We start from the raw sequence: 12,914 nt of genomic DNA on the forward strand, positions 1-12,914 counted from the left end.
ATTAGAGCAATGCATTAACAAAAAAAGCTTTTTAGAAAGTATATAGAATTACATAGGTTAGGACTTTTGAAGACAATATCTGAATGTAAGCATATCATTTTGAGATCACTAACACTTCAAAGCAGTGCCTGAAAGTGTTTTATTTTATAAATTGATATACCTGTGAAGAGTGAGGAAGAAAGCCAATAATTATTTAAAATGATATGATTCAGATCTAGCTACAAACATTTCCAGCTAGTTATTTCCACACATATATGGATACATATATGTATGTATACAGGTAAATATATGCACACTCACCCATGCACACACGTACGTGAGGCTTTTATTTCAATTTTAAACACAGGAACACTCCATAGAAGAGCAAATCTCCAAGTGATTCTTACAGTACTTTGCTGTTTTTCAGCAACTCAGAACAGGCATTTTAGAAAAACTAACAAAAACAAAAACAAAAAACAAAAACAAAAAACAAAAAACAAAAACAAAAACAAAACAAAACAAAACAAAAAACCAGGACTGTTTTATTGCATTTATTTGACCTACAGTTTCACAAAATCCAGTGACAGAGACACCTTCAAAGCTCCATACAGCTACAGGAAAGTTTGTTGAAACCAATGTCCACATTTTTTCACATTGCCCACAGTATTATTACATCAGTTATTTAGGCAGAAGTGATTTAATCATGCATTTTAATGCTATACTGCAGGCAGGATTACAGATACAGTGCAAAAAAAGATATATTATGTGAAAGTCACCATCAGGTGTGTGGAAATCCCTTTGCATTGCAGAAGTGCTAAAAGACCACTGAAAATGAAGATCTAAATAACCAGGCATGACCTATTATCTGTTCTTATTTACTATTTTCTTTTTACTTCCCTTTCTGTTTGCTCTGTTTTCCTACAAAGAGGTTTTTAAAACTGTTGGTGAGAATCGGGTGTTACTGTCCCTGCCAGCTCTGAATGGTGGGACTGAGCTCTTCAGTCATTTATGTCTTTGAAAACTGGGAGCATTGGCTCCTGGGGTTGTGTACCATCCTTCTTTTTGTGCTGGTACAGGCACTTTGTGGCCAGCTCTGAAAAATGGTTCTACACTTTTTACTGTTGTATAAGCTAGCAGTAAACATTACAGTGCTGCAGATACAGTCCAAAACATCTCTTAATTTACTTGAACACACTTTGGACAGGATGCTGAAAGTCTTTCCCAAAGATGAATCAGTGTAGTCTTAGAAACCTCCAAAGAAAGAAAAGTAAAAATACCTACAACAGATGTGCACAGCGAAAGTAAAACTAGGTGTTATCTATTGTCTCAAACTGTCTACACACGTCCTTCTAATGTCAGCTAAACAGGAGTTTTACGTGTTTTGCACAGCAGGTTTTACAGCTGCTGTTCCTGATGGAAATCAGCTTGTGCTATCTCCATCAGCGAACATTTCAAGGACTTTTCCTGTTAAATGACTTCCCATCCCGTGTGTAATTCCAGTGCTGTGCTGGCTGACACATGACCTGGATATCCAGTCTCTTCACATGAATTGTGAAGCCAGTGTCTTCACTTCATACGTGCACACATGCAGAGGCAATCTGTTTGGGATATGCCCTGTGCTCAGTACACAGTGTTTATCAGTGGCACATGGCTGTGGCACGTCATAAATCCCATCACTGTGGGACAGACTTTGCTGATAACTCAGAGCTGTGGCTCCATGGCTTTGCAGGGAGGCACGGAAGTCCTGACAGGGGGAAGTGCACCGGTCATTGACTGTGCAGCAGTAAAAACAGTGAGAAGATATTGATCAAATTAATCAATTGGAAGCAATTGTAATCATTTTCACCCCTAGCTTTCACACAGTTGCTTTGATTTACTAGAAAATCATCAGATCCAAATGCAGAAGATTCCTAATGTACAAGATGACAGCCCTGGTGGATCTGAAGCTGTCACTGCCTTTGTCTCTGTCCCTTTGATGCCACCAAGCTAAAGGACAACAAAGAACTTCCCTGTGTGGCTGGGTCATCTTGGCACCCTCCAGACTGCCCCTCTTGCTCTGTTATCAATGATGACAAAATGAGGAACAAAAAGAAGAGAAACTATAGGGCAAATGCCTTACTAAATTAGAGCAGCTTGCATTGCTTGTAGAATGGATTGTGCTGACAGACAGTTATTCTCGAAATGTTAACACAAATTTCAGGGAGCAGCCTTGACACTGCTGTGCATCTGTGGTGTGAAGGGGCAGTAGGGAAGAAGGTGAGGGGATCAAGATAAAGAGAAATGAAAATAGGAAGACTTGTGCAAGTAAGAACAATGAAGGTTCTATGCTGATATCCAAGAAACTATCAGTGTATCAGTGATGCTGCATTGCTCTTACTGAACGCCAGATAAAGTGAATTTTCAGCTTGTAACTTGCACGTACTGCTTGGAACCTGTAATTTATTACCAGCAGTATTCAGTAGGAACTGGTTTATGCTATCAAATAGTCACAGGAAGAGCTTTTCGTGTTTTGCGATCAATACAGATAGTAAAATTATACTTAATTAACTTAGATGAAGCTATACTTTATTAAATGTGTTATATTTCTACAGATCCTGAGGCAGGGTTTTAATTTAAGTCTTACACATTCTGCATGTACTGCAGTAGCAAGTATGCAGAAATTACTTTTTGTCAGTGGAAGTTCAGCCTGTTTGTTCGCTGCTTCATTTCAGTGCAGTGCACAGTTCTGATACGCACTTCCAATTTTCACTTGCTTTAGGACTATAGGCACTGAATTCAGCCCGCATTACATTTATGTCTCTTTAAGCACAGTTCTTAAGTTTGGGTTTGTTTGTTTGTTTGTTTGTTTGAATTTCCAAACAGGAGTAAGTAATTTATCCTCTAGTTCTTTAGCATTGCTTCATTGTACTTCTCGGAGAAAAGCTGTAACATCAACATTTGGAACTGCACGATTTGTGTCCTTTGCCAATGGCACAGGAAGGACAAAACAGTGAGGACAATTTGTTATTGATTGTTTGATTGTGGTGCTTCATTTCACAGTACGTATCAACCAATTCCTCTTATCAGTGATGATAATTTATCCCAGTATCAGTATCAGAAGTGTAAGCAGCGCTTCGAAGGCCAAAACTAGGAAATGTAATGTATATAACTTACCATTTGTTGTTTCATCTTGCTGCAACACTGAAACACAGAGGAAGGAAATTTAACAAATTTAAGATTACTCTGAGACCCGTGATTTGGTGACAGGATTCTTCAAACGTGGAAGTGAAATTCTTTCTCTTACTGCAAGTAACTTTGGAATCTGATCCTGTAAATCGACATAGGATTTCCTGGCTAATATTGGCATGCAGCCTAGGAATTCACTGTGCTGTAAGTCAGAGGGCAGGTACTTGTCCATGTGGTAAAAGGACACCACTGGAGCCCTCTAGAAGGGCACTGGCCTCTGCCATGCTGAGAGCAAGGCAGCTTGTTCCCAGCACTGGCCATGGGCAGCTGCATGAATGGAGCAGTCAGTTGTCCTTAGAAAACGTAGGGTCACAGTACTGAATTGTGCAAGGTGCAGATAGAATCCTCCCCTTTTATAAGTGGAAAGAGAAATAGTAAATTTTAGACCACATCCTTAACTGACAACAATCTAAGATCTCTTTTATGAAAGCCAGCTCAAGATCAAATACACACTGATTTCATTCCAACTGCTTGAGGTCAGTTGGAGTTATTCCAGTTTACACCCTCTGAGAATTTGGCACACGCATTTTAAAAGGCAATTAGGCCCTGAAGCAGGAGCAGACTGTGTTATATTTGAATTTCCAAGTAGCAATAAATGTAATATACAGCACAGTTATGATTTGCACACTCCCCTCCTGCTTTCTTAAGGAAAGGAGAGCATCTTTATATTTTCTTCTTTGATCTCTCTGATCATCACGTTTTTTTAATATATCATTTGACCTACTTTTTATATTACTGTGATTACAGTTTTAATTAACATGACAGATTGAAATATAAAAAGATAATTAAAATACACAATAACATTTAAATTCTTAGTCTAACAAAGTAGTTCCACAAAAACATTTTGAAAAATATACGCTGATATCATCCATTAATTAATTAATAATTAACACAGTAATTACCCACCAATGAATTCATAAATTTCTGTAGCATTGACCCAAGAATAATCATTAAAAAATATCAACCTCATATCTCAAATTTTAATTGACTTTGCGTAAGTTCTTGATTAATATCCATATTGTCAGAACTAGTTTAAGCAAGAACATATTGTTTTATCTACGTATAGGTGCGTATATAAACTGAGGAAAGCTCTTATCATAGAAATACATATTGACTGTACATTTATATAAACTAAAGGTGTATACACTGAATGTGTACATGTCTGTCTTTGGTCAGTTTGACAGGAAACAAAATTGAAGCAAGCAATTTAAGGTGAGCAATTCTTCCTTGAACAGGAGCTATATTTTTTAAATTCAGAGCAAGCTTTTTTAGAAAAAAAAAATGGAAATATATATTTATATACACACATAATATATCTTCTACATTGTTTCTCCAAAAAATACGCCTAGAAGTGAATTGCTGTCAGATGTGATACTGAGACATGATGCAGTTATGAATCCAATTTCTGCTTATGTCAGCGCAACCTTTTTCACAGACATCAGTGGGACTGAAATTTCATCACTTATCCTTATCAATGACTGAGAAAAATTATTTTTCAGGCAATAGGGGAGAGGAGGATCAGGTCTTTAGAAAGAAATTTTAAATTACAAAAGCAAATTTATCTGTATATATCTGTAGGTATAAAAGAGACAGACCACAATTTCATAAATGTTAATGTGATGTGGCGTCAAATTTGGCAAGGTTGGTACCATGGAGCAGCAGAACTGGCCCAACTGTGGAGATTTTTCACCCTCTCAGGTTTTCTACACTTCTAATTTTTATTTGGAAAAACAAAGATTTCTGTCACCGGTTTCTAGGTTTGTCTGTATAATTCATTTTCAATTTTCTGTCTGGAGATTTTATTAACTGCAGAATGTAATGTAGCAAATAAGGAAATTAAACCTGTTTTCAAGGAAAACAGGCAAGCATAAAATTCATTGAGTTGTAACATTATTGATGGTGAACTACCCATCTTTAAATGTACATTTATATATATGTATATGTAGATATGACCAAATTCATATTGGCATTCTCTAAGTATAATAACGCAGTCCTTGTTCTCATTTCTCAAATACAATCAGCAAAATAATGATCAGAAGTAAAATGCAGAGTCAAAGGAAGATAAATGCACGATGGCAGGAAATTATTCCTGTAGATATACCTCAATATATTTTCATAGTTGACAGATGATTTTGAGTTGCACTCAGATATTGAATATTGCAATACATGTAAGCAAATAGCTTGAGGAGTGATTAAATACAATGCAACACAAGTGATTAGGGGTTTTTTAATATCTGTGATATATAACTCAGTCTGTACAAAAGGACATACATTCTCTTTTAATATACTGTTCAACATGTCCTTTATATATTGTCCAATATATTTACCATAAGTTTGAGTGTAATGGAATTCTACGTAACAGTGCTTATTCAGTGTAAGAATTAGAACAGATCTCTGATTTCTTAATAGAAGAGTTTTACTCTTGTACTGCTTATTTCTGCTATATGTTGAGCCATACCAAGATCCATAACAACATTTACTGTTCTGCATTTCTGCACCTTGCAAGACTTGAACAGTAATTTGTTCAGGAAAAATCTGTCGTGTTAATCCTCTTAGAATACAGCATGAGTGTTAATTAATATAAATCTATGCTGTTTCCCAATGAGACTACTATCTTCCTTTCATCTCTTTCCTACAGTTTTGATAGTAAGAGATTTTGAAATGCACTTTACAGGTGCTTGTTCAGCATTTGTTGAACTAGATCTTACCTTGGACAAAGACAAAAAGCAGCCCTTGCCTCTGTTTTACTGTCACTACTTGCTGCAGACTGTGAGAAGTAGCTTGGTTAGGTTTGCAACAATTTCTAATGGCTACTGAAAAGATGCTTTCTTTATTAAGTGCCACAGTTCAATTACTACAGAGATTTTTTGGTGTTTCGAATTCACCTCCCTTTCCAGAAGGCAATGAGTAGAGGCTTGGTACCAGGCAAGGTATCTTTCAATGCTGAAAACATACAAGCACAAAGCAATTTTGAGTCAGTGAAAAAAAATCTTCTTCTAGAAATGTAATGGAAATACTTAACTGTGTTCAGTCACAACATCATACTTATCTGCTTCTTTCTGAAGAATGAATCTGTTCTTTTTAGACATGAGCAACAGTAGAAGGAAAACAAAAATTTTCTGATCTTTTTTAGAACTTTCTTTGGATGTTTTATCAGTTGTGCTGTCTTAGGATTGTTCTCCTTAGTTGGGGATGACCATTTCTCAGAACTGTGTCACTGCAAGAGATGTCAGAATATACAAAAGAGATACACAGATGAACAAAACTCACAGGAGACACCATATATGCCTTTTCTTAGATCTGAGCTAGGCCAGGAACCTGACCTGAAGCACTGTAGCAATTCCAACACCAAGTGGAGTTTGCCAGCTGGGCTGAACTGTGTTGAAACATACTTCATAAATTGCTGCCATTTGAAAAGATAGAAGCAGTGTGCTTTTCTGTCAGCTCATTTATTTTGCATCTTTTAGAAAGAGATATGCAGTAGTATAGAAATTCAGCCTTTGCCACTGCCGAAAGTAGCCCAGTATCTTGTCTTCAAGAGTCTCAAATAGAGGCACCAAGAGAATACAGTGACACATCCCCATACGTTTTCCAGCTGTCATTAATTTCTGTCTTAATTAGTAAAAGAAATGAAACAGCGTAAGTTAAATCCAGTTATAAAACAGTATAGCTATTTTAGGTACATGCCATCCAAAATCAGCAATACTGACTTTTTTTATTATCTTTTCGTTAGAGATATGATAACTTTGAGCCTGAATTAGTTTAATGTGATATTTCTAAAATAATAACTCTCAGAAATGCTGGAAAAGAATTTACTTTTAAAAACTGAAATTTAGAGTTCTTCTAATAGTAGAAGCCATTTGGTTATGTGTTACTAAAAAGCTAGTTTATTCCTCCTCTCAGAAATCATTAACTAAATGCTAAACTGCAGAAACAGATAGGATGTCCATCCTCATCTATTCAGGGAAAGCGATATTTACCTATCCAGACTGAAATCACTACCCAGAGTCCATCCAAAGTTCAGTAAAAGTACTGGGCAGCTTCCCTGAAATAGCTTAGGGTAATGGAAAACAAAATCCCTGATATGGAGATGAGTAAACCCTGACAGATGCTTGATAGATACCTGTAGAATCAACAAGGGGATTTGTTTTCCCCTATGCCAAGACTGAGAATAGAAACACAGCAATAGCAAGAAAAAAATCCAGAAGGAAGGCATTAAAATGGTTGGGAACAAATAAGCCAAATTTAATGAGCTTTGCAGTATGTCTTAAATAACTGGTGTGCTAACTTCCATCCAAGAATATTGAAAGAATTAAACAATGAGCCCAATGAATCATTACTGCTGATTTTTTCCAAATCCCACAATGCTGGGGAATTCCAAAGGGCTGGGAAGATGCTGCTATTGTGCCAGTGTTCAGAAGTGGTCTTATGAGCATCCTGGGAATGGATAGGTGGTTTGCCTGACTTGGATCCAATGGAAAATCATGAAAAGGATTGTCATGAGAAAGAATTTACTTTGGTAACTGGAGGTCAGACATCATCATTATATAGAAAATGAATGTTGCCAGAAGTCTACCTTTTTTGATGTTGTCAGTTTGCTTGGTAAGAGAGCCGCACAGACATACATCTATTTTGGCATATGTGATACATTTAATTTAGTCCTCCGCTGAAATGTGGTGGGCTATACGTGATAAACATGATCCTCTGCTACACAAGCAGAGGAGTGTCATATAAAAGGACAGTAATCACTGTCTACAAAATCAGTCAGAGTTCTTTCCAAACTGAAAAATAATCAAAGCAGTGCTAAAAGAACGACCCGGGGCTTGAAAAACTCATAAGGCACAAACACAGAAGCTCTGCTTACAAAATAGAAGATTAACATGTGGTTTTCTCTATCTAAAGTGGACTTCTAATAAATGAAAAGACATTTAATTGACAAGATATTTTATAATTGAGAAAGTTGTGATTTAACAGGGAAAGAAACAGAATCCAAAATGAGATTTGGAATCTGAAAAAAGGAAAGAAAAAAAAAAAAGAAAAAAAAAAGAAAAAAAAAAGAAAAAGGTGGGAGGAATTACATCTCACTTTAACCGTGCAGATAGCTATCATTCTATCATTCAAATAGCTCAGGAACAGCATCCTTTGCTTACAGCTGTTTGTCAACTTCAGACATTCCTCTGAATGGTGAAGCTGGGGCCATGCAGATGAGTAATGCTCTAATGGTGGTTGTGGGTGGCTGGATAATTCAAATGGGCATTATAATAAAAATGGCAGCAATTTAGGATATTTTCTCTGAGAGACAGATTTTTGTTCACAACAACTGACAACAGAAGGAAACAGGGAAAAAAAGATACATGGAAAAGTAAATATAACTTTCTGCAGTACAGTCTCATTAAAACTGTGCTGAATGCCAATGAGCCGTGTATATGAATACCTCTGTGTATAGGTATTTCTTTCTGACTATTACAGGTTCCATAAAACCATTTTAAAAATTATGACTGTCCATTTTCAAAAAAAAAAAGGCCAAGCATTAAGGCTTACCACAGAAAGACTTCTTGTTAATCTAGAAATAGTCAGTATTACACATCGAAACAAAAAAAGCTGGTTAGTGTCCCAATTACATTACCACAGTGCTGCATTTAAAGCAGGGAGGAGCATGCTTACCATACCAGAGTGCTTAAAGAGCTCTAATTTTCTTAGCTAACCTTTTAAATAAAGAATATTTCAGATCTAAGAAGCAGTATGAACATGTAGTGTGTCTGGTAGTTTGCTTTGCAACAGCTGTGAAATTTATTGCAACACAGCCACTCTTTAAGACAGGATGGTGCCCTGACAGTGCCAGCTTGAGACTTTAGAGATATGAGTTCAGTTATCTGTGTTTTACTGAACTCTCCATGATACTCAGTGAGACACTTTTAGTAAGTGGAAACCTAGCACAGAATGGCCAGGGTTAGAAGGGACCTCAAGGATCATGAATCTCCAACCCCACTGCCACATGCAGGGCCACCAACCTCCCCATTTAATACTAGTCCAGGCTGCCCAGGGCCCCATCCAGCCTTGAACACCTCCAGGGACGGGGCATCCACAACCTCTCTGGGCAGCCTGTGCCAGCACCTCACCATTCTCTCCGTAAAGAACTTCCCCCTGACATCCAACCTAAATTTTTCTTCCCTTCCTTCCCACCTGTGCCTAGTCTTTTTTTCAGTAAAATTTTGTAGCCTCTTCTGGTTCATGTCTAAGACTAGAGTTCAATCATATCAGTAAAATAACGGTACAAAAGGCTGAGAGGGTTAAATATTTTGTAGTCTTTCCAAAACTCTATATAGTAAACTGAAGTCAGCATTAGAGAGATCTCTAACTTTTGCTGGCCTATAATCCACAAACAGTATTTGCTTTCAGAGAACCAGTGCCTACTCTAGTACATGCCTGATTTATCCAGTATATACAAGTGTGTGCCAGGTTCTGCTCACTGATCTGTCTGCTGGTGTGCAGGTGCACATACCCAGGTCTCAGATGCCTGAACCTCAGACCCCGGTGCACCTCATGTGAGCAGTGAGCTCAGTGGCTCTATCTTAGTGAGCCCTGCAGAAGAGCACTTTTCTCTCTGAACAAGGTCACACCAGTCAGCAATTGTTTGCACAGGGAAGATGCTTTCCCCAAATTTATAATACATAAAAAGTCATTGGTGTTGGCATCTAGAGTCATGTTTTCTTCCACTGTGACCAATATTTTTCTGTGTGGAAGAGAAGTCTAAAGTGCAAGTGTGCCCGGGACTCTGTAATTATCTTGGGCTAAATAAGCTTCAAAGGGAGATGAAGTTTAAGAACAGTCAGTGCTGGGTCTTTGGGATTGCAGTTCCAAGCACCTGGCACTTTCTACGAAAAGGATTAGCAACTCTGGTGCCTACTTCAGTGCTATAGGTTCCCCTCTGGCAGCTCAAGGCATTTGATGGAATTCATCCTCTGGTCTTTCCTAAGGGGTCCAAATGCCAAATCAAATGTCATCTCTGTCACCACATCAGCTGGCCTGATGCTAGCTATTTTGAAATTGCTAACTGCAATTTTGATGTACAATATCTTAACTGATGAGAAATTTCAAGTAATTCTACTTGGCTTCACTTGATAATAGGGTGATCAAATCAGATCAACCCACAGTTGTGGGCATCCAAGAGCAGTAAGCAAGGCTCTACTGACACATAGTAACTTGACTCTCACCCCAACCAGTCAGTTTTCTGGTGCTGGAAGAGGTGTCATGGCATGGCACATTCCTGTTGAAGTGCAATGTCAAGAGGGTAAATGCAAGATGCTCTTCAGTTCCACTGCTGAGGAACATATCAATGGCACTTCACATCAAAAATATGAGGGCTGCTCCCAAAGGCAGTGCCTCCTATTTTATTATATTGGCCCACAACATCAGAGGTGCACATTGGTGGTATGGCAGTACTGGTTGAATCTTCCCATCAATATTCCATTACATTTTGTTGCCGTGCAACAGATGGCAGCAGAGCAGTAGTCTGACACAACGGCATCTGATACGGAAGTACATATGAAGCAAAGGGGTGTCAATGAATTCCTCCATGCAAAAAGAATGGTACCCACTGACATTCATCAGCACTTGCTAAACATTTATGGAGATGAAGCAGCTGTTGTGAGCAGAGTGAGATGGTGGGTGCTGCATTTCAGCAGTGGCAACAGTGATAGTGGGGCATCTCTGCTGGTGCAAATTGTTACAAGCACAGCATGCAGGCTCTTATTCATCACTGGTAAAAATGCACAGCTAATGCTTGTAACTATGTGGAAAAATAATGTTTCGTAGCTGAGAATTTGCTCTATCAAACAGTGCCATTGTGCTCTCTGTAGTACTTTCAGTGGAAATAAATAGGAAGCATTACTTTCAGTGTAACCTGTGAAGACTTTCTTCCATAGGAACAAATCCTACATAATACTTTCTTCTATTTTTTAATTTCTTTTTATCAAAGTACCATACATTACAGAGATATTTGTTGTACTTTCCTCAGTCTGTAAAGTATTTTGAGGCATTCTGAGAAGAAGGGTACAACAGAATTAGAGAAAAAAACCTACAAATTATAGCAAATACACTGTCATGCCACCAACAGAGAAGTTTGGGGTATTGTTATTGTAAAATGAACTTTATTCTTTACTATGTGGATATATTTTGATATTATGTGGAAATGAGTTAATGCAGCTGAGTTAAATGTGCACAGACATCATATATACATAATTCCAAAAGTGTATGCCTGTAAGCCTCCTGATGCTGATTATTGTTAGTGTATCTGTATTTTAGTTACTGAGGTTGTTCTAGTGCTTAAAAGGAGAACTACAAAGAATTAATTGTCCATTTTAAGCCATAATCTTGATTTATAATGAACTTGCATTTTGTCTCTGCAGTCCAGCTGTCAGTAAATCAACTATACAGTTAAGAGCTCCTCTTGATATTTTGCTTTTAAAAGTATATTAATGACAAAACAAGGCTCTTTTACTACTACCTCTGGCATCAGTCTTTCAAACATAGCTGTGTTACACTTTTTAGCAACCAAATTAATTCCACATGAAGGGAAAAAGTATTCACTCCTTTTTTCTTTCCCTTTTTCAAACTTTGCAGACGTCTTGCAGGAAATGGCTTGACATACATTCCTAAGGGAGCATTTGCTGGCCTTTTCAGTCTTAAAGTGCTGTAAGTAAACTGTGTGTTGTTTGATATATTTCTGATTTCCTAAATGCTCCAGGGAACTAATTAACCAGTGAAGTTTTGATCAAGTAAATTACATATTTTGATCAGCTCATTTTGAACAATTCAGTTGAAGTGAGATACATATGAACATCATTAAATCTTTGTTTTTTCATATAGAAAATATCCTAAACACAAAGATTGGAAAGCATTAATCGCATTCTAAAAACAACTTGCTCATCAAGTAGATGTCTCTGTACAATATCAAAGGTAAAAATTGGTTCAGTTCATAGTTTCTTTAGTTGTCTCAAAAGTTCTGTGTTCAGGCCTAAAAAATTTGGACTTTTCATGATCACACAGAAGTTGGGGTATGTTGCCTTTTCTTTCTCTTGAGAGATGGGAGAGAAATCATTATTGTAGAACATGCCACAATTTACAATCTAGTTCTCATTTTGTATCTTGTTCTTTGTAATCTAATTAAGATAAGTTATTAAGAACATGACTGAAATGAAGTAATGAGACAACATATACAGTTACTAAAACTATTAGCAGCCCAAAAGTCACTGTCTATCTGTAAAAGGGGATCTTTTCCTTCAGTTCACAGGAATTCTTTTATGTGCAAGAACGCCAACCTCTTAGGCAGTGTCAAGCCAAGCCAGATGCTACTATAAAAGCATACTGAGCTTTAGTGCAAAGATATTAGGTGGGAAAGAAGTACAAAGAGCTACCCATTACATCTACTCTTAAGTTGGGCAGTTGTAGCTCTTGTTGGCCCACAGAGCTTCAGGCCTGCCAGAAAGTATTTCATTTACAATGTCCCACGGAGAATACCTCATTTTGAAGACATGTACTATTCCAGTGTTACCCAGATAGAATCCTTTTATAAATGGAGAAGTTGGTCTAAACAAGGATGTTAGGCAGTTTGAATGAAAATGTATTCTAAGGTAAGAAAAGTTTCTCCTGGAATTTAAAAGATTTTTCTGTCTTTGCAAGCTAAATCATGCAACAGCCTCAGAAAATAA

At 37.3% G+C, this 12,914-nt stretch overlaps 1 protein-coding gene across 1 annotated transcript in view; it reads left to right on the forward strand.

The window, feature by feature from the left end:
• The window catches only part of LGR5 (leucine rich repeat containing G protein-coupled receptor 5), an 86,845-nt gene that overhangs the window by 36,237 nt on the left and 37,694 nt on the right, over positions 1–12,914 (forward strand). The window contains exon 3 of the mRNA XM_048941128.1: positions 11,827–11,898. Within this exon, the coding sequence (XP_048797085.1) occupies positions 11,827–11,898 (72 nt within the window). The remainder of the gene's footprint in view (positions 1–11,826; positions 11,899–12,914) is intronic.

Source organism: Lagopus muta, chromosome 1 (assembly GCF_023343835.1).
Source record: "Lagopus muta isolate bLagMut1 chromosome 1, bLagMut1 primary, whole genome shotgun sequence".
In the NCBI taxonomy this organism is placed as follows: domain Eukaryota; kingdom Metazoa; phylum Chordata; class Aves; order Galliformes; family Phasianidae; genus Lagopus; species Lagopus muta.